General features: G+C 43.6%; 1 protein-coding gene across 1 annotated transcript in view; it reads right to left on the bottom strand.

Moving 5' to 3' along the window:
• The window catches only part of LOC126175039 (transmembrane protein 198), a 174,940-nt gene that overhangs the window by 38,789 nt on the left and 114,540 nt on the right, over positions 1–21,611 (bottom strand). Inside the window, exon 3 of the mRNA XM_049921541.1 lies at positions 7,080–7,304. Coding sequence (XP_049777498.1) covers positions 7,080–7,304 — 225 coding nt within the window. The remainder of the gene's footprint in view (positions 1–7,079; positions 7,305–21,611) is intronic.

The following is a 21,611-nucleotide window of genomic DNA, read 5'->3' as shown; positions in this document are numbered from 1 at the left end:
GGTGATGTGTTAATTTCATGTTTCAGATAAGCAGAACCGTAGTTACAGGCGATAACCGTCGATCTACCTCCTTTCAGAGCTGCCTCGGGAAAATCCCAATTATACAGTGAAGATACTACTGTTTTCCAAGAAAAAATACAAATAAAAACTTTAATGTATGCTTTATTCATTGCAGCAAACCCCCCATTTGCCTACTATTTTTCAGTACAGAGAAAAAAAATCATCAATTTGAGCAATATTTTCGTCCGTCACCCTGTCGTTCCCCATTAATGTTAACTTTTATTACCTTCGTCCCATAAAATTTCGGGCATGCAGCCGCATAAATTTCACTTCTTCTTCTAATAGTTTGGCTGTATATCGTCCAGCCATCTTCTGAGTGAGCCAATGTGACTGACTGGTGCTCTTGCTCCTTTCTTTTAAGCCCGCGGACCGCGCGACTGCGCTTGCGGCCACGGACATACAAGCCGCCAGAGACGTTGATCGGTGGCAGTAGGTATAACATACGCATGATATTAGATCTGTGGCTCTGAACCTCGAAACCAAGCTCTGGTTGTACAGGATGGTTGTCCGCCCTTCCCTCACCTACGGTTCCACTGCGTGGGCTACGATTAGTGCGTTCTGGGTGCAGACCCTCCAGCGCCTGCAGAATAAAGTGCTTCGATGGAGCCTGCATGCCCCTCCTCTCAGGAGGGTAGTTACCCTCCACGAGGAAACGGACATGGTCACTCTGAAGACGTCCATGCGAGAGAAGGCAAGGCATCTCTATGACGAAGTGGAAGCCCTACGGAACGCCGTCGCTGGCTCACAACACATTGGCACCACGACACCCTGACATTGGCACCGCCACCCGGTTCCTCTCACCATCCTTGAGGAACCAGATTCCGACCATGGCTAACGATAGCTCTGTTACGCCCACTAATGAAGCGTCAGTGCTGTATTGCCCTATCGATAGGCGTCGACCACCATAAACCACCAATGTTGGTACCTAATGTCGTCATAGTTATATCCACATAATACCACCCATGTGGGAACAAAAATTTTTATTAGGTGAAGCAAGGCCACCGCTTAATTGTACAAAAAGGTAAACGTTCTTCGAAAACAAAAGGCTTCTTCTCCTACCAAAATTTTATAACAAGCCTAAGAATATGCCTCCTTATTGAATTGAAATATTAGCAACTGAACTGAATTTACTTCCTTTGTCGGGTTTTATCTTGACGCTTTCCGGCGGATGCCGAGGAAGTAGACGGGCGCAGAGTCCGCGGTCGATGGCCGGCGTAGCGAAGACGTGGCACCTGGACGTTCCGGCTGCGTCGAAGTAGCTTCCGGACGGCAGTCCGCAGCGGGTTGAATGACGCCTGCTTTCCTTTCTTCCGGCTATTTAACACGGCGGCTCCAGTCTTCCTCCGCTGATTCCGGAGTGATGACTGGCGGCCGTTGGCGATCCCTGAGTGATGGATGGTGATATCATAGTGTGACGATCCGCACCGGAAAAAGGCTCGTGCGCGTGCGTAGTTCGCGGCTGATTGAATGTTTGGCGGGAACGCCTCTAGCGCCGGCTGGCGGAACGCGCCGGCACTAAGTTGCAGGCTCCTCTTAACTCTGCCGCGGTAGCCGACCTTTGCGTTTGTGTGGCTGTGGCTGTGCGCGCCACGGCAGTTATGTCACCTACTGCCTGCAAGTTGAACTTCCACTGTCGCAGGGTGGTATGTGACTTCAAGTCCCACCACCACACCATCAATGTGCACTCCAGTGGTGCCCTTGGAATGACATCATTGCATAGAACACTTTCACCATCCACCGAGACAATAAGATCGTGATCCACCGGTGCTGCTGTATTGAAACCTCCACACACATACACTAAAAAAGAAACAGGTCTGTGGCTGCACAGTCGATCGACAAGGTGACATCGATGTATCACTGCGAGCTGTGCCGTCGGGACATCTTTCTGAGTTTATTACAGAAAGTGCTGGATTCCATGATTTGTCCAAGCTGAAGCCGCTATCTCAGTTAATTGAATTCGTCGTCAACCGAATTTCAATTGCTTCTTTCACTACTGATACGCAGAAAGATGAAGTCGAGGCTAAAATTTCGACGTTTGAAAGGGCGCAGCAAGTGCTGGAGCGACAGTCACCTCGGCTGACTCTGAAAATGGCTGGACGATGTACAGCCGAAATACAGTACAGGCCATTAAAATTGCTACAACAAGAAGAAATGCAGATGATAAACGGGTATTCATTGGACAAATATATTATACTGGAACTGACATGTGATTACATTTTCACGCAATTTGGGTGCATAGATCCTGAGAAATCAGTACCCAGAACAACCACCTCTGGCCGTAATAACGGCCTTGATACGCCTGGGCATTGAGTCAAACAGAGCTTGGATGGCGTGTACAGGTACAGCTGCCCATGCAGCTTCAACACGATACCACAGTTCATCAAGAGTAGTGACTGGCGTCTTTTGACGAGCCAGTTGCTCGGCCACCATTGACCATTGACCTATGGCAGCGCCATCTAGGAAGCCAACCATAGTGCAATCTGGTTTCCCCCTTCAAACTAGACGAGTTTCGTTCTTTGTAGTTTTTTCGTTTGATGCTTATTTCGTGAGATGTTTGGCCCGTTCACTATCAATGGACCACCCTTTATATACCACAGTGGTAAATTGGCGATATTCTACGCCCCATTTCATTGATCTTTATGGCAAGCCAACCTGGACTTTCATTTCAGCAAGATAACGCCCGCCCATACACGGCTAGAGTTTCTACTGCTTGTCTTCATGGATCCCAACCCTACTTTGACCAGCAAGGTCGCCTGATCTCTCTCAAACTGAGAACGTTTGAAGCATTATGGACAGGGTCCTCCAACCAGCGCGGGATTTTGACAATCTGGCGCGCCAATTGGATTGGATTTGACACGATATCCCTCAGCAGAACATCCAACAACTCTGTCAGTCAATGCCAAGGCAAATGACTGCTTGCGTAAGTGCCAGAGGCGGAACAAAGCATTATAGACTTGCTCAATTTCTGAAGCTCTTTGACTCGAATAATTCATCCAGTTTTTCTGAAACTGTAATAATTTGTTCGTCTTTACATGTACGTCACATACAGGGTGTAAACGGTATAAGGCGCCAAAATTATACAGATGGCACATCTCGCAATGCTTGACTAAAAAGTCTAGTAACATGTTTGCTTATTTCCTACGGTTGTCCCAGAAAAAAAACAGTTCGTCTCAGGATAATGGTTTTGGAAAAGTAGATAACTTGTCCGTGCACGTACGTACGCAATCGGTTTCTGTTATTGCCCGCTGCGCGTACTGACATCGCGAGCGTAAATCGTAAACACATAGGCAACTGCGGCCTGAGTGGCTGCGTCATTGTAATACACCGAGCGACGACAGTGGGCGAGTAACCTGTGCAGATGTTATTGCAACTCTGTTAACTGTTAGGATGGAAAGGAGATTTACTATAGCTGAACTATGCGATATGCATTTAATTTATGGCCAGGCAAAAGGTGTTGCCAGGGCAGCTGTACGAATTTATCGAGAACGCTTCCCACAACGACGACTTCCTGCACGAAAGATATTTGCTGCTGTGCACCAGAGGTTTGTGTCATTGTAATTCTCTACTTGTACGCGATTATTATGCATTTACTTCTTAATGAAGTACAGTAGTTATCTGCACCTTTGTAAATTTTCGTCCGTATGCGAAACGTATCTTCTGTTCTGATATGCTTTCCGTTTTTGTTACATCATGACAGAATACAACTGACGAGTACGTATTTAATTTCCTTAGATTGAGAGATACTGGCTCTTTACTGCCCCGCGCAGAAGGCAGAGGCCCACAACGCGCCCATCGTATGTTGGAAACTGAGGAAAGAATTCTGGACCGCATCCAGGAGGATCCTTCTCAGAGTACTAGAAGCATCGCCCGCCACATGGGTATATTGCACACTGTCGTTCATCGCACTTTGCAAGAGGAGCGTCTGCGGCCTTACCACATTCAACGCGTACAAGCATTGGAAGAACAAGATTTCCCCCCACGACGTGAATTCCCAGAGTGGTTTTTGTTACACAGTGCGCAGCATGATTTTGTCAACAAAATAGTCGTCACAGATGAAGCTCGTATCACTCGCGACGGAATAAATAATTTCCATAACATGCACACTTGGAGTGTACACAATCCTCGCTACGTAGTGGCAACACATTTTCAGCGACGATTTTCCGTAAATGTGTGGGCGGGCATGCTCGATAATTACATTATTGGGCCCTATGTTTTACCTACACGTTTGACTGGTAACTATTACCGAACGTTTCTAGAGGAAACATTGTTACCAACGTTGTTAGAAGACATTCCGTTAGGCATACGTCATAACATGTGGTTCCTCCACGATGGTGCTCCACCCCACATTGGTCACAGAGTACGCAGGTTTATGGATAGTCGATTTCCAGGACGAAGGGTCGGGCGTTCGGGTCCACGTCGATGGCCAGCACGCAGCCCTGATTTAAATCCACTGGATGTTTACTTTTGGGGCCATATGAAGGAACTTGTTTATGCTAAGCCAGTAAATAATGTGGGCGAATTGACGCAGAAGATTTTAGATGCTGCCAATACCATAAAGGCCAATGTGCATGTGTGTGAACGAGTGCGACGAAACTGGGTTCGCCGTAATGAAGCATGTGTAGAAGCGAATGGTGGTCATTTCGAACATTTATGGTAGTATTGGTGTAAGAGGAAACGAAGTAATGGGTTTTCTTTTCGTTACGATGTTGTTGTACAGAAGGAAAATAATGTGAATTTAGTATTCGTTATGGCATTGCCGTAAAAAGGTGAAACAGTTGATTGTAATTAATGCACAACTAACTACTTAGTGATTGATTGAATTTGTACTAATGGAAATACATTGTGTTTGATATTAGCTTGTCATTACTACTACGACCTTCGTTACGACTTGTTGAGAAACAGACTGGTTGTATTCAATTCACGTAAAGCGATTTACACATTCTTGACAATCCAGAAACCGTTTACATTCCTTTTTTCGGTACCACCCAATTATCACACCACGTCGTTGTACACGTCTAATGATTTCATTCCTCTGACGGCTCGTTGCCTTTCTCTGGCCGCCCCGTCATTGTAGGCAATAAGCTCGGTACGCCGTGTGCTGTCGGTTGACTTGTAACGCCGGAAATGCATATCCTCCTATTTCCATCTATTGTACTATAAATTTTTTTCCTTATTTTGTTACCTGAAGATATGACATTTCTGTGTCTTTATATATTGTAATTGGTTTACTATATATATATATATATATATATATATATATATATATATATATATACAAACCAATTATACATCGACATAAATGCAATATTATTTGTATTTTTGCGCTGGGTCTGGCCTAGGGAAAACTATGCTATCGAACGATTACATCGATAGGTCGTGTGGAGAACCAGAGTGTTTAGGATCTTTGGTAGTGTTAACTCTGCCGCATGGAGCGCGGGCAGAGAGGGAGTCTCGCTGGAGTAGGGCGGTGGAGCAGGTGTGTGGTGTGACGCTCCTGCGAGTTGCCGCACTTTCGGGGTTTGGCAGCATGTAATTGCGCTTGACTTGCTATGATAGTTTCTGACACGGTGTCGCGGACGGGAAGCATTAGCTGGCGCACATCAAGAGCCTGTTTCGCCTGGTGACCATGTCGAGAAGAAGGCGCGCCAACATCCAGCTTCTGCAACAGCGACGGCCGACAATGAGTGACTGTCGCCACCTCCTCGATCGACGACTTCAAACCTTCAATCAACCACCAAGGAAGACTGGAAGCACGTAACGTTTTAGAACTGTATGGCAGACCTCAGCTTTTAAAATTGTTCCATTTGCCTCTTTAAATTACAGCAACGTAGCATGAACCTATGTTGCTCATTGTACCAATTGCATTACCAAGCAGGATCCCTTCGTTTTCTGGAATGTACCCGAGTGTCGTTGAAATTGAAAAGCCACCTTTAAAGTAATATCATTCGATTTCACTGCTTTAATTTCAAAGGTCAGTTAAGGTATTCATAGCTGGCTACAATATTTAGATTACACAAGCACAAATTAAGAGTGCGAGTTTTGTTACCATATTTTAGCTTACCTGTGACTGCAACTCAGCTTGGTACGTACTAAATTTTACTATTGTTAATTGTTCAGAATCATTTAATTCAAGTTCAAAGTTAAATCTCTTATTTCTAAATTGCGTAGATTCAAGTAGCTTTTGAAATGATTGTTGAGGTAGCCCAAGACTAACCTTATTTTACTGAATTTCGTATGCTTCAGAAACAAAGCTCACTATTAATTTCAGTCACTAAATTAACTTTCAATTTTCCAGTTTTATTAATTCTTCTGCTAAATTAAGTCAGAGTGTAGCGAAATTTATTACTTCTGACAAACATTCAGTTTTCACACAACACGTGTCAACCTTCAGATGCCACGCTTTTAGTGCTAATTATATGTGCAATAACCTTTCTTTTTCAGTTATTATAGTAGTTGTCCATAGGACTGCCGACCGTAATTTTCCTCAAATATCTAATTAACGCCAGTAACTTTTAACGTAACGACCGCACATTTACTTTCTTTATTAACTGTACCCCTTTTCAAAATTAATTTCCACCAGTTTCATTTGCATTTTTCCTTTCATTTAGATGTAACCCTTTCCTACCTCTTTACCGACAGATTGACTTCGGTGACGATTGCTTTTCCCGAATTTCCATTCAGTACACGGTTTAATTTTTACTGTCATTAAGGTCGATAAGTGAGGGGGAGGTTACAGACTACGTATTCAGAAATGCGTATACTATCTATCCTACGAACATTGGGTTTTAATGATACAAAAATGAAGTGCACGATAGAAGAAAATGTCATTAGACGTTTTTGTCAAGTACACCGAGATGTACCACCTGTATAATTTTGGCGCCTTATACCGTTTACACCCTGCATATGTACATCATGTCTACCATTTCGCAAAACATTTGACCTCTTTTTCAGGGTTATGTATAGGAGCGAGTGGGCCGCGGGCAATGCCGCCGCCGCGGTGAGGCGAGGCCTGGACTCACCTTTCTGGCAGTAGAGGTTGAGCACGGCGAAGACGAGCCCGGCGATGAGGAGCGAGGCGGCGGCGGCCCAGGCGGAGGGCGGCGCCCAGCCCAGCAGCTGGTCGGCGACGGCGAGCCCCGCCACGGCGCAGAAGAGGCCCGTGTGCAGGCCCGTCATGAACAGGCCCACGTACTGCACCAGCATCGTCACCAGCCCGAACAGCAGGCCCGCCGCCAGCGCCACGCCTGCCGGCCCAACACCGACCGCCTCACACTCTCTCCTCGTAACAACACAGAACGACAGACACCAGTCACCCCCCAAGAGACATTGCACCAGTAGAGTCCACGCAAGATACGGCGGCCGATGCGCAGAGAGGCCGACAGCTGTTTTTCACCTTTCGGCCGGTCAGCGAGGCGCACACCCTGCAATCCTTCTCAAACGATCTTACAGAAACTATTCTGTAAAACAAAAAAAGTACATTTTTGCTTTCTTATAGCTTTATATGTCAGGTTCATGTTGATGTGCCCATCATTTCGTTAATGATCATAGTTGTTGTGATATTTACCTGGAAGTAAGACACTGCGCGAAATTCGGAAATGTTTGCAATTAAAAATGATTTTGCATTTGGTGCATATTACATAATACTTTGTTGCATATGAAATGTAGCTAACATATCGAATTATTCTTTAGACTTGGGTAGAGCTATTTATCTGTCACCAATCTTGAGAAAATTGATCTGACATAGAACGCCGCGCGGGATTAGCCGAGCGGTCTTAGGCGCTACAGTCATGGACTGTGCGGCTGGTCCCAGCGGAGTTCGAGTCCTCCCTCGGGCATGGGTGTGTGTGTTTGTCCTTAGGATAATTTAGGTTACGTAGTGTGTAAGCTTAGGGACTGATCACCTTAGCAGTTAAGTTCCATAAAATTTCACACACATTTGAACATTTTTTAGACATAGAACACTCATTTGAGGTCGCGCCGCGCCAGTGATGAAGCCAGAGTGAAATATCCACAACATTCCTCATATTTCATAAGCGGTTTCAGATATCGAATTGAGATTTTGCAAATGATAACAACAAGCAAGGAGCAGAGTATTTTTCCACATCATTACTATCTACTGTGTTATTCCACTAATTACAGATTTTTTCGATAAAAGAATGTACATTACTGGCCATTAAAATTGCTGCACCAGGAAGATGACCTGATACAGACGCGAAATTTAAGCGACAGGAAGAAGATTCTGTGATAGGCAAATGATCAGCTATTCAGTGCATTCACACAAGGTTGGCGCCGGTGGCGACACCTACAACGTGCTGACACGAGGAAAGTTTCCAATCCATTTCTCATACACAAACAGCAGTTGACCGGCGTTGCCTGGTGAAACGCTGTTGTGCTGACTCGTGTAAGGAGGAGAAATGCGTACCATCACGTTTCCGACTTTGATAAAGTTCAGATTGTAGCCTATCGCGATTGCGGTTTATCGTATCGCGACATTGCTGCTCGCGTTGGTCGAGATCCAAAGACTGTTAGCAGAATATGGAATCGGTGAGTTCAGGAGGGTAATACGGAACGCCATGCTGGATCCCAACGGCCTCGTATCACTAGCAGTCGAGACGACAGGCATCTTATCCGCATGGATGTAACGGATTGTGTAGCCACGTCTCGATCTCTGAGTCAACAGATGGGGACGTTTGCAAGACAACAACTATCTGCACGAACAGTTCGACGACGTTTGCAGCAACGTGGACTATCTTCTCGGAGATCATGACTGCATCACAGACAGGAGCGCCTGCGATGCTGTACTTAACGACGAACCTGGGTGCACGAATGGCAAAACGTCATTTTTTCGGATGAATCCAGGTTCTGTTTACAGCATCATGATCGTCGCATCCGTGTTTGGAGACATCGCGGTGAACGCACATTGGAAGCGTGTATTCGTAATCGCCATACTGGCGTATCACCCGGCGTGATGGTATGGGGTGCCACTGGTTACACGTCTCGGTCACCTCTTGTTCGTATTGACGGCACTTTGAACAGTGGACGTTACATTTAAGATGTGTTACGACCCATGGCTCTACCCTTCATTCGATCCCTGCGAAACTCTACACTTCAGCAGGATAATGCACGACCGCATGTTGCAGATCTTGTACGGGCCTTTCTGGATACAGAAAATGTTCGAGTGCTGCCCTGGCCAGCACATTCTCCAGATCTCTCAACAATTGAAAACGTCTGGTCAATGGTGGCCGACCAACTGGCTCGTCACAATACGCCAGTCACTATTCTTAATGAACTGTGGTATCGTGTAGAAGCTGCATGAGCATCCAAGCTCTGTTTGACTCAATGCCCAGGCGTATCAAGGCGTTATTACGGCCAGAGGTGGTTTTTCTGAGTACTGATTTCACAGGATCTATGCACCCAAATTGCGTAAAAATGTAATCACATGTCAGTTCTAGTATAATATATTTGTCCAATGAATACCCGTTTATCATCTGCATTTCTTCTTGGTGTAGCAATTTTAATGGCCAGTAGTGTAATTTTAGAGGCCATCAATAGCTGATGGAACGAGAAATGCTATGGGTTTTGCAACAACATAAGTGAAGAGACTACACGTTTTTTTTTGTACTGAAGATATGCTTTTTTCATAAGCTACTGACATTTTTCCCGAGTTCCTGACTTAATAAACCACTTTTTCAGAATTCTCTCACAATTGTTTCTGCACAACATGTTAGTGAGGTGAGACTGCGTACTGTGTTTTGGCAAAAGAAGCAAATTTTAAAATGACTCCCAAAGAAATGTGACGCTTCTCTGAAAGTTGCAACTGGTTAACAAGCCAGGTGAAAATAAATCGCCACATTTTCCGCGAATTCTTGTTAGATACTAACGAAAGCACAGGTGACAGTTTATCTTTTTGAATGGCAACCATTCAATTGTGTGCACGGAGGGGCCCATTAGTGCAAAAAATGTGAGGGTGGTCTTCAGTTTAGAACGGCACTTCTCCTCCAGCGCTCGTCATTTCCCTTACAACGCCTGCCTGCAGCTCCCACCACTACCGCTCCCCCCCCCCCCACACACACACACACACGTGTCCTGCCGTCTGCACATCTGTCAACCACGGCATTCTGTACCGACTATACTGTGAAACACCACCTCTAGCATTCATAACGTCCTTATTCCAGCGAGGAAGTGGGCCCATGAGGTATGCCATATTCAATGAGGTATGCCATATTCAGCTGAAGCCACTCATTAATGATCACACCCCATGAAACTATCAGTTTCTGGTGATGCTGATTGACACTTGTCATCCACTGTTCAGCATAGCTCCAGACATTTCCTACAGAATTTAAGATCAGCTGACTTAATCGGCCAGCAGAGGTGTGATAGGATCCCCGAGTGTTCGACAAACCACGGCTGTATACTATATGATGAAAAGTATCCAGTCCGCAACTCGTGGTGGCGTTCTCGCTTCCCGAGCACAGGGTCCCGGATTCGATTCCCAGCGGGGTCAGGGATTTTCACCTGCCTTGAGATGACTGGGTGTTTGTTTTTTCGTCACTATTTCACCATCATTCATGAAAATGGCGAGACTGGACTGAGTAACAGTTGGGAATTTGTACGGGCGCTGATAACTGCGCACTTGAGTGACCCACAAACCAAACATCATCATCATCAAAAGTATCCAGACTCCTATTACTGGCCATTAATATGCGATGTGTCCACCCTTCGCCTTTATAATGGCTTGAACTCTGCTGGGGTCACTTCCAATGAGGTGTCTGAATGTCTTGTGGAGGAAAGGCAGCCTAATCTTCCTCCAGAGCCGGAACTAGAGAAGGTAGTGATGTTGGACACTGGGATCAGCAGCAAAGTCGACGACCTAAATCATCCCAAATGTTTCCCATCGATTTCAGGTCAGATTACTGGAAAAGCCAGTCCATTTTTACTGTCCACAAACCGTTACCTTACAGATACTGCTTCATGACAGGGTCTACTGCCAGGCTGAGTAGATTAGATTAGATTAGATGTACTTTTCGTTCCAATAGATCCACAGAGAGGACTTCATCCAAATGTAGAACATGTCAGAAAAACAGGAGTAAACAATAAATATTTACAAAGAAAAACAAATATGATATACTTCACATAGATGCAAAGTGAAATGACCGGCATGGCTGTAAAAAGAAGCCATAAAATATTTTCATTTAAAACGTAATAAATAATCTGTCACAAAACATGTAACTGTTCAATAAATTCAGTAGAATGTGTTAATTCTTAGGATATTGTAGCCATGCATTATCAAAAAGAAAAACTCATTTTGAAACATGTGATACAAACAATAGTAGTCCTCGAATTGCTCTTCAACTGTACGCAGCACACAATGCTGTAAATTGTGTTCACACCCTTTCGCGTTTACTGTTTTCTTAAGTGTAATAACGGAACCGCACCTTAATCACGAAAAACACCTCCATACTGTAATATCATCTCCTCCGTACTTCAGTGCTGGCACTACACATGATGGCGCATAACGCTCTCCAGGCATTCGTCAATTCCCATACAGAACAGCGCGATTCATCGTTCCAGACACACGTTTCCAGTCATCTGGTGTCCAGTGGCATCGCTGTTTGCCTCATCTCAACTGTCGCTTAGCATCGACTACAGAAATGTGTGGCTTACGAGGAGATGCTCGACTATTGTACACCATTCTTTATAACTCACTAGCGCAGTCATTGTGCTATCTCGACTGCTCGTAGCACTATCGAACTCACGAGTGATTCTTTCTGCTGATTTCATGCGATGTTTTATAACCACCTTCCACAATCGCGGATGTGATTGTTCCTTTACGTTTCCGCTTCGCAATCACATCATCAACAATCGACTAGCACTGCTGTACAAGGGCTGAAATGTCCCTGATGGATGTATTACTCAGGTGACATCCAGTGACTAGTCAACGTTCTTGGTCATTGAGCTATCCTGACAGATAGGTGTTATTACATCTCTACTGGTGAAACAATATTCCCCGCCTCCTTTTATACAGGTACGTCTGCCTGAAGTGTCATCTAACAGTCAATTCTGCATTGCATAGGACTGTTAGTTTCATCTTCGTTATCTTGGAAGATTGGAGTGTCCACAACATACTTTTCATGAAGAATCAGAAGAAAGGACAACTCTGGTTCACGGAGACTATTGAAATAAACACCTGGGTCCACGTTCACTGTGACATACAGGGTGTTTCACTAAATGTGTTTGCCTGTGTAAGTTACGAAGTAATAGGCGACGGAAATATTTATTGCGGTAAGTCACCATAAGAAACGTTACACCGTATGTGGAGCTATGAACATAGTTTATTGTGTTATTATCCAGAGTTACAGCAAAAAGATACAATTTTTTAAGGGGGGTAGGACGTCAAACGGGCCGACTTGGAGCACGAGAGGCACCACATAACATTTTAATTTCCACTGTCTATACTTTTACAAATAAATTCATAAAACTTTGTCAGCATGACCAGGAAGGATTCAGAATTCACACTCATAGCAGAAGTTCGAAAACATAACGAAGTAATTTTTTTTACATGTGAAATTTCATCATTTTTTTCACTTACTAATGGCAGCATTTGTTTCTATAGGTAGACTTTTCTTCATAAGTAAGAGAGATGGTTCTATGAATTTTGCACAGCACACAAACCATACTTAAAGGTGTATGAAACTCTAGAATTTTCCAAATCTATTAAAAACTGTGATAAAAATTGAGGTAATTAACTACAAAATTTGTGTTTTTTCTAAACATGAAGTTTAAAATACAACAGATCATTCGTTTTTTCATAAATTAAATAAATTCTAGAGTTTCATACACCTGTAAGTATGGTATGTATGCTGTGCAAAATTCATCGAAGAATCTCTCTAACTTATGAAGAAAAGTGTACCTATAGCAACAAATGCAGCCATTAGTAAGTGGAAAAATGATGAAATTTCACACGTAAAAAAATTATTTTGTTATGTTTTCGAACTTCCACTGCAATGAATGCGAATCCTGAATCCTTCCTGGTGATGCTGACAGAGCTTTATGAACTATTTGTAAAAGTATAGACACTGGAAATTAAAATGTCCTGTGATGCCTCTCCTGCTCCAAGTCGGCCCGTTTTACGTCCTACTCCCCTTAAATGGAACAATAGTTGTTTCTATCAATCACTGGAAACAGTAACACCAGCTATGTATACATCAATTTAAATTACATTCCTATCATTTTTAGTTTGGGAGCTACAACCCTTCAAAGTTTCAGGGGCAGATACCACACATGCTGTGCATAACGCAATGCGCCTTCTAAATGTAGCGCGGCCGAGTTGTAACGTCACCGGTGTCACGGAGCGAGAAGCTTCCTCGATGCGCTGTTATACTGCCGACTTTCGCCGCACACGGCCGTGTACCCGACAGTTCGAGCCACGCAGACAAACGGGGCTCAACATACCACAGTATGAAGATGGCATACACGAAGAACGAGTACGTTAACATGTTGCTGATGCTCGGCGAGTGCCGACACGATGCCACTGAAGCAGCCATGGCGTACGCGTGAGATATCCTAGGCGAAAAGCTCCGGCAGCCATTACGTTCTTGCGAGTCGAACAACGACTTCGGGAAACAGGCAGCTTGGTAATGCGCCACAGTTAACAGACGAAGAACTGCAAGAAGTGAGAAGACGGAGCTGTTTGCTTTAGCTGCAGTACATCACGATCCTCATGTCAGCTTACGAGCCGTTGCTGCAGTCGCTGGTGTCAGTCTCACATCTGTGTGGCGTATAGTACTCTGCCACAGGCTTCACCCGTACCGCCTGTCACTGACCCAGGAGCTGCATGTGAACGATTTCCGTGAGAGGGTTACATTCTGTGAATGGACCATGCGTGATTTAACGCTGGAGTATTTACAAGGTGTTATGTTCTCTGATGAGTCCACTTTAACAAATTATGGTGCAGTTGTAAGTAGGCTGTTTAGGTTTTTATATTGGTAACGCCACGTAGCGCTCTGTATGAAAATCACTGGCTGTGCTGTGTGCAGTCTGTGGCTAGTTTGCATTGTTGTCTGCCATTGTAGTGTTGGGCAGCTGGATGTTAACAGCGCGTAGCGTTGCGCAGTTGGAGGTGAGCCGCCATTTCTCTCCCCACATCCACCACACATCCATCCAGCTGCCCAACACTACAATGGCAGACAACAATGCAAACTAGCCACAGACTGCACACAGCACAGCCAGTGATTTTCATACAGAGCGCTACGTGGCATTACCAATATAAAAACCTAAACAGCCTACTTACACAGTGAATTGCCATAACGTGCAATACTGGGCCGCAGACAATCCTCTGTGGGTACGACCTGTCGACCGTCAACTTAAGTGGTCTATTAATGTATGGTGTGGAATCCTTGGGGATGAAATCATCGGTCCACACTACTTCCCAGGTACACTGACAGGTGAGTTATATCGCGCGTTTATAGTCGACAATTTGGGTGGTCTCCTTGAACATGTGTGTCTACACACGAGATTCCATATGTGGATGCAGCACGATGGTCACCCAGCCCATTCTGCGCGTGCTGTTGTGGAAGAACTAAACAACAGGTTTGCAGGAAGGTGGTTGGGGCGCCATGGTCCTCATTCATGGCCCGCAAGGTCGCCCGATTTAACACCATTAGATTTCTTTTTGTGGGGATATCTAAAGGATCGTGTTTATGTCATGAGCCCACATCCCCATATGATCTAAAACGGCACATCGAGGACGCATGTTGCTCGGTACACCGGCGATGTTACATCTCGTCCGCAGATCCTTTAGAAGGCGCATTGCATTGTGCATTCAGGAACATGGACACACATTTGAACATCTCATTTAAATCAACTTCCCGCCGCCAGAACATCCGTCACCCACCACACAGCCATGTATTATGTACAGCGTGTGGTATCTGCCCCTGAAACTTTGAAGGGTTGTAGCTCCCAAACTGAAAGTGATAAGAATGTAATTTAAATTGATGTATACACAGCTGATGTTACTGATTCCAGTGCATGATAGAAACAACTATTGTTCCATTTAAAAATTGTATCTTTTTGCTGTAACTCTCTGGATAATAACACAATAAACTATGTTCATAGCTCCGCAGACAGTGTAACGTTTCTTATGGTGACCTACCGCAATAAATATTTCCGTCTCCTATTACTTCGTAACTTACAGAGGCAAACACATTTAGTGAAACCCCCTGTATATGAGTTGCCCCAAGGTATGGTACAACGCCAAAATATCACAGAAAGATTTCCAGAACATATTCAACCACCACACACTGCAGCTTAAATACCTGTGCCTTACATCATATGAAAAGAGGCAAAACCGTGACATTCTGGACTACCCTGCACGACTCCAGTCAGCTATTGTCCACGGTCTTGAGCACTGAATATGTGTAGCTCTATGCGCCGCTGTGAGCAATGGATTTTTGCGAGACACCCGACCAAAGTGCGCGTTTCATGCAGTTCCGTTAGCAATGTTTTCTTGGAAACTGGCTGAGATGGACTTGCAGTCAATGACAGCAGCAAGTCTTGAAGGGTTTGAGAGGGATTGTCATTGACAAGGCGTGAAATTCGTCTCAAGTACCTGTCAGTTATGAACTTTTTACGGCCACTGTTCTTATAGGCCATGTTACATTGTAGTGAGTAGTACCCCATCCCGTGTACACACATATTTTGCAAATGCGCACGGTCATTACATATAGTTGGGATATATGTTTCGGAAAACTGAGTTTTCTGAACAGCAATACATACTGCTGGATATAGTGGCAGATGGTGTCTGAGAACCTGTGGAATAGGAACGACGCCAGCACGCCTAACTCCAATGCCATGGAGTGGGGGCGGAGGGGAGAAATGCAGCCGGAGTCGTTGAATTAACCTTCAGTTTTAGTTTTCCATGTCTTCATTCTTCTTTTTAATCTTTATTCTTCTCTGACTGAAGATACCAGCTTGGATATCAGAAAGGGAGATCAGTGAACCGTTTGCAGCCCATTGACTCCGCTTCCATCAAGCACTGGGTGACACTAGGCCATGGGACAACATTAATGTGCCTCGTAGGCCCAGACGAAGGCAACCCTCTGCTCAGAGGTGTCTGTTGAGTAGGAATTTTTTCTGGCAGGGACTGGAGAACCGGGATTCCCAATGTGAGATAGCAGAAACAGAAGGGAAGAGCATCCTGTACCCGTCAGGAACAGGTGTATTCAGACTGACAACAGGATCTGACACTGGGGGAAATGTGGGTGTCTTCAGGTTCTCTACAGGGAGGGGGGGGGGGGGGGAAGAGGGGAGCTTCATCACCCTGTTTGTGAACTTCTTTGTTATTTGACCTAGATGTAGGCAATGATATTTATTTCTTTTCCTTCAAAAGGTCAAGGTTTCTTACTCCCGTATCTGTCTTTCCTTATTTAAAGTGGAGCATTTTGAAGACCAAGGGGGATGTTGCTCCCTACAGTTGATACGTATTAGCAGCTCTCGACAGGTTATACGTATTAGCGGTTGTTTGTGTGGAGTTTTTACATGCAATAGCCTTCAGCAGTCGCCACAGATGGGGTCATTTATGATGCATGAAGACATATACCTCAAATATACACAGTTAAATCACTTCATGTGGAAGAGAGAGGGTTCAACGTCAGCTTTGCGTTTCAGTGGTAAATGATTACTTTTACCTTATCAGTTAAATGTCCCCTTCAAAAGCCAAAATAAAAACACCAGAATTCACTTCATCATTCGACCTCAGCTGGATGCACCGAACTACACCCTGGACCATACTGAGGCTCTTTTTATGGTAACAGGAATGCTATTGGGCGTCTCACCGAAGAGTGAATGAGTAGGATCGTCATTTTATTCAAGATAGAGTCACTTCGCATTTCACTAAATGGTTACTTCTCTGGATTTTTCCCCAATATGATCAACAAGAAACAACCGATTTGAGTTCACAGATGACTTACCAGCAGTTCAGGTAAAAACTATTTACTGGCAGGGTGGGGGAGAATTTCTCACCATTTCTATTGAACCTACTTTCCCCCCACAGTGTGGCCAGTGAAGTCTTGGAATCATCTCTCACTGCAATGAAGCGCTATTTTTCCCTCTAGTGAGACTGGTTGGGTCTTGGGGGCATCAGTCTGAAAGAATCTGATCCTCTTCTTTGTAGATCATTAGCAAAGATGCAAACCACACCGACTGGAGGGGTCTCCCCGTGAAGGCAACCCACCGCAGTAGAGGTTGCGATGCCCCAGAATCAACAGGCCCAGACTTCCCGGCATGCATGGGAAGTGTTCAGTTTTGGCACCTACAACGTGTTCTCTACTTCGTCAAGAGGCTAAACCTACAGCCCTTCTATCATGGACTAAATTCCATTTTACGTTTTGGGTGTTTAATTTGATCGATACACACAAGAGATGCTTATGATAGGATTGTACTATGGGTGGAACCAGTGACACGTTGGCGACCTGCCCTGCAAAGCCAGTATTTCTGTAAAATGTAAATCAAACCCGGGAGGGGGAATCAAGAGTGATTTAGCCAAAAAGCTGCAGATCAAGGAGTCGTGTGCGGGGGAGGGAGAGAGGGGTCGCTGTTTATTAAGTACCTCCCCCTTCCCAATTCCGAAATTTATCTCGCTGTCAGCCCCACTTTCAGTGTACCTCATATGCCTATGATCATAATAATAACAACAACGTATAAAATATTATAATACAGCAATTATAATAATTGTAGAAAATTTGTTTATGTTCAGATCGGGTAGCTAATAGTTCAAGGCTCTTTGCATCTAAACTAATTAACATAGAGATTGTCAGACTGAGTAAAAATAATCATTGTTTATTTGGGTACAATATATTATTCCTGAAAAGCCATAGCTTCAGTACTTTTTATTGAGAGATTCCTGTATAGAAACAGTCAAATCACCTGGTCGCACCCCACTGGTAGGCTAAGAGCAGGTACTCATACTAACTTTATGAGAATAAAGAAAAACAAGATTTTCAGTGTAAAAGCTGTAGAAATGTTTACTGAAATACAACTTAACTGACACTATTAGTCAGAAAATTCACATGTAAAGTATCAATTCTCATAACGTGTTCCGTTGCAGCTTTCGTTGACCCAGCAAAGACATTTTCCGCAATTGAATACAACCATTTCCATCCAGCCATCTTCGTTTCATCGTTGAATTTATGCTTCAAATTATTTTTGGCTGCAAATCGTATGTTCGTTTTCGGACGTCTTTCATAGCAAATCCAAAAATGATCGACTAACTGTTGTTCTGAAAACACAGTGGACTTCGTGACGGGACAAAAGTTTTTGGGTGCCGTCACGGACTTTGCGGTTGGCAAGTATTAGACACTTGATGAGTGATTATAAATGTATGTATGTTTTGCAACATGTTGTAGAAAAGCAAGCTTTCGACCGCGCTTGACAGAACGAGCAAGTTGCGGCAAAGGGTCTCCTAGCCCGGCAGCAGCAGACATCAGTTGTCCGACCCAGAGATATCATCACATAGAGCTGGCCGCTATTCACAGAGACGAAGGCCGCCGAAGAACCTACATTTAATTGTTAAAAGCAAATGAACTGTGAAGTGATTGTCTAAATTTGTTCCCCTATGGTTTTGGGATTTTGAAGTTCAGTTCTGATTTGAGTCTTGCTAGGGAAGCCTAGGCTAGAGCTGGTAGGTGCAAGGTCTAATCAATTATCGTGTCTGACAGTCACCGGGAAAAACAATAGATCGCGGATATAGATGGGACTGCGACTAACAAATTTTGTGAGAATATCGTCAAGAAGTTTTATTGAATTCGGTTGGTATTGTAGATCAGAACTTAGTGTGACTTGTTAGACGTGTCTAGCAGTACCTCTGCTTCAATCTGTATTGCTCCGCGAGAGAAAGTAGTAATTGATTAGAGTTTTTTTGGTTCGTAGCGCTGGAGAGAGTTTTGCTACGATCGTATATGTGGAGGAATTGGTTAAGTGACGCTGCAATAGCGTGGATCAAGTATATTAGTGATCATGTTGTGTAGGAAGTAACGTTCTAGCGTGCTGTTGTAAAGTTACGCTCTAATTTCGGTGAAGCTGTGTTCCATATTCGGAGAAGTTGATGTTGGAATGTGTTAGTCAGTTACTGGACTGAACTTTGAGTGCGATTCGTGGTATTCCTGGTGCGCACAAGATCCTAGAAGTCGTTGTGGTTTAAGTTGGTGGATGTCGTATTCACGCAAGCTCTAAGGTAATTGAGCGGTTTATGTTGGTGTATATTTTTGAGTACACGCTACAGGGTTAGCAGCGTAATAATTGTGATTCTGTGTACCATTGAGTTTAAGTCTCAGTTGGCGTTTTATAAAACCAGGAACCAGGATATGCACGACTTGTGTGAAAGAGGACACAGTTATTGTCACCCATAAATTTTGTGACCCTAATCTTTGAAGACAGACTTCGTACCCAAGCGGAACCAATTAATATTAATCGACGATATTCAGTTCCATTGTTTGGTAGGGTGGCCAGTGGCAAATTTAATTTAGGGACTATTAGAGGGGACGCGATTGCTAACACCTGATGTGGATGAGCCTTGATTGCTGTATTAAAGATAGTACAAAAGTGGTGGTGGCACGTAGGATTTTTGATTTTTGTTTTTGTTTTTGTTTTCCCTGTCCTATACCGATTTGCGTGGGCTTTAGATTTTTTGAACGTCACTCGTTCGCATCAAAGTTATATGTGAGATACTAAATGGAGACTAATGAAGAAAATTCAAACTTAATTCTGAGTTCAGAGTCTAATTTTACAGTGGAAAGGACTGAATCCCCACTGAATGATACACAAGTCGCGCAAATAATAGAGAGCTACATTGATGAAAAGTAGTTACAAGTCAGTCTTGCAAAGATAAGTCAGCTATTTCAGGTTTCAGAGAGCTAGACTCAAAGAATCAATGTCTTATTCAGATTTTATTAAGGTCTAAAATCAGTAATTAGAGAAAAAGGATTTAATTAGACTTCATTTAAGAAAAGACAAAGGTTTTAACTTCTTTACTCACTTAACGATTATTTCAAGGATTTAAAGACAAAGAAATAAGGAAAGGGGACGATAAGAAATAACGCTTACAGAACTTAAATAGTGTCACAGAGACAGCTATCGTTATATCGCTGGTTTGCAATGAAATTATAACTTTAGTTTCTAAGTTACTATTGTAATAAGAAACGGTTTTTTAAATTTAACTGAAAACTTGTGCACGAAATTGAGATTTACCGTAAGTAAGTGAAACGTTGGTCACGGGAAATATTGATTACACATTTTTAGGTGATTTTGTTTTTTGGTAGTGACTGAAAGATTTTCGCGTAGTAAACTACAACGATCGTTGGCGTGAATAACGTAAATAACCAGACACAGCTATAGTTATTTCGGGTTATAAAGTTGTTTTCTGTCGTTAAGAGGTTTTAATCATCTAAATTATGAATAATAACGCCTTAGTTGCCACAAATTACGGGTTATAACGTACGTTATTTCGCAAAAACAGACGTAATGTCTTATGGGACAACAGCAATCAGTGATTTTATAATGTTACTTAAAATCCGTCTTGATTGCAAAAAATTTTTTATTATTCATATGACCGGTTTCGGTTCATTCAGAACCATCTTCAGATCTGTAAAAATAATTATACTAATTTACTATTTCACGGAAACAAATGTTTTTCATCCTATCTAGTGAACATCAAATGTACCAGAACGTACCTGATATTTCAGTTACAGGAGTAACCCGTCCAAATCCAGCACCTTTCACATGCTACGTCACATAAAATTGGTTGGCAGAGTGCACGTCATTTATATTAATTATAACACTATAACCGACAGGTGGCGTCTGGTACATTTGTTACATTCCATTTGTACATACTGTATTCAGTAGATCTTTTTATATTAAAAATATTTGGTTAAAATATGTAGATGTCAAAGTTAAAATCTGTACTTGTCAGGATTAAAAAGCAGTAAAATTATCATTTTTATACGATCTAAAAGCATAGGGCGATTTATATATCTATGGTGCTGGTGTGAACTTGTTTTCCTCTACGGTCTGCTTCCGTGGTTCCCGCCATTTTGGTGTTGTGCCGCGGTGCGCTCAGTCGTCTGATGTCCATCGCCGCGCGCAAGAGGGCCGCACAGGAGGGTCCCGTCAACGACGCCAGGCGCTGCACGCGTCTTCCGGCTTCTCCACCGCGCACCATCTCTCATCTCTCGGGCTGGATCTCCACACGCAACAGTTGTCATCTTAGTAGGTCGTCATAAATGCTAAAATAGGCGTTATGATTGAATTCGTTTTGTTCGTTGAGGATTAAATCCGGATCTTTATTTTTGTGGGTGTATATTTCGATCTCTTCCAAAATGTTAAGAAAACGCCCCTTATGAGCTCTATGCAGGATTTCTAAATTGTTTTCAATATTCGTGACTGAGTGCTTTGTCGCAGCCATATGCGCCCCAAAAGTTGTTTTGTTTTGAGAGTAGGTGTGCTCCCTGAATCTGGTTTCGAAGTTCCTGCCAGTCTGTCCTATATATTGTTTACAGCAG

The sequence above is a fragment of the Schistocerca cancellata genome, chromosome 3 (assembly GCF_023864275.1).
Source record: "Schistocerca cancellata isolate TAMUIC-IGC-003103 chromosome 3, iqSchCanc2.1, whole genome shotgun sequence".
NCBI classification, from domain to species: Eukaryota; Metazoa; Arthropoda; class Insecta; order Orthoptera; family Acrididae; genus Schistocerca; species Schistocerca cancellata.
Note: the sequence above shows the minus strand (reverse complement) of the source record. Positions and strands in the feature narration are given on the sequence as shown.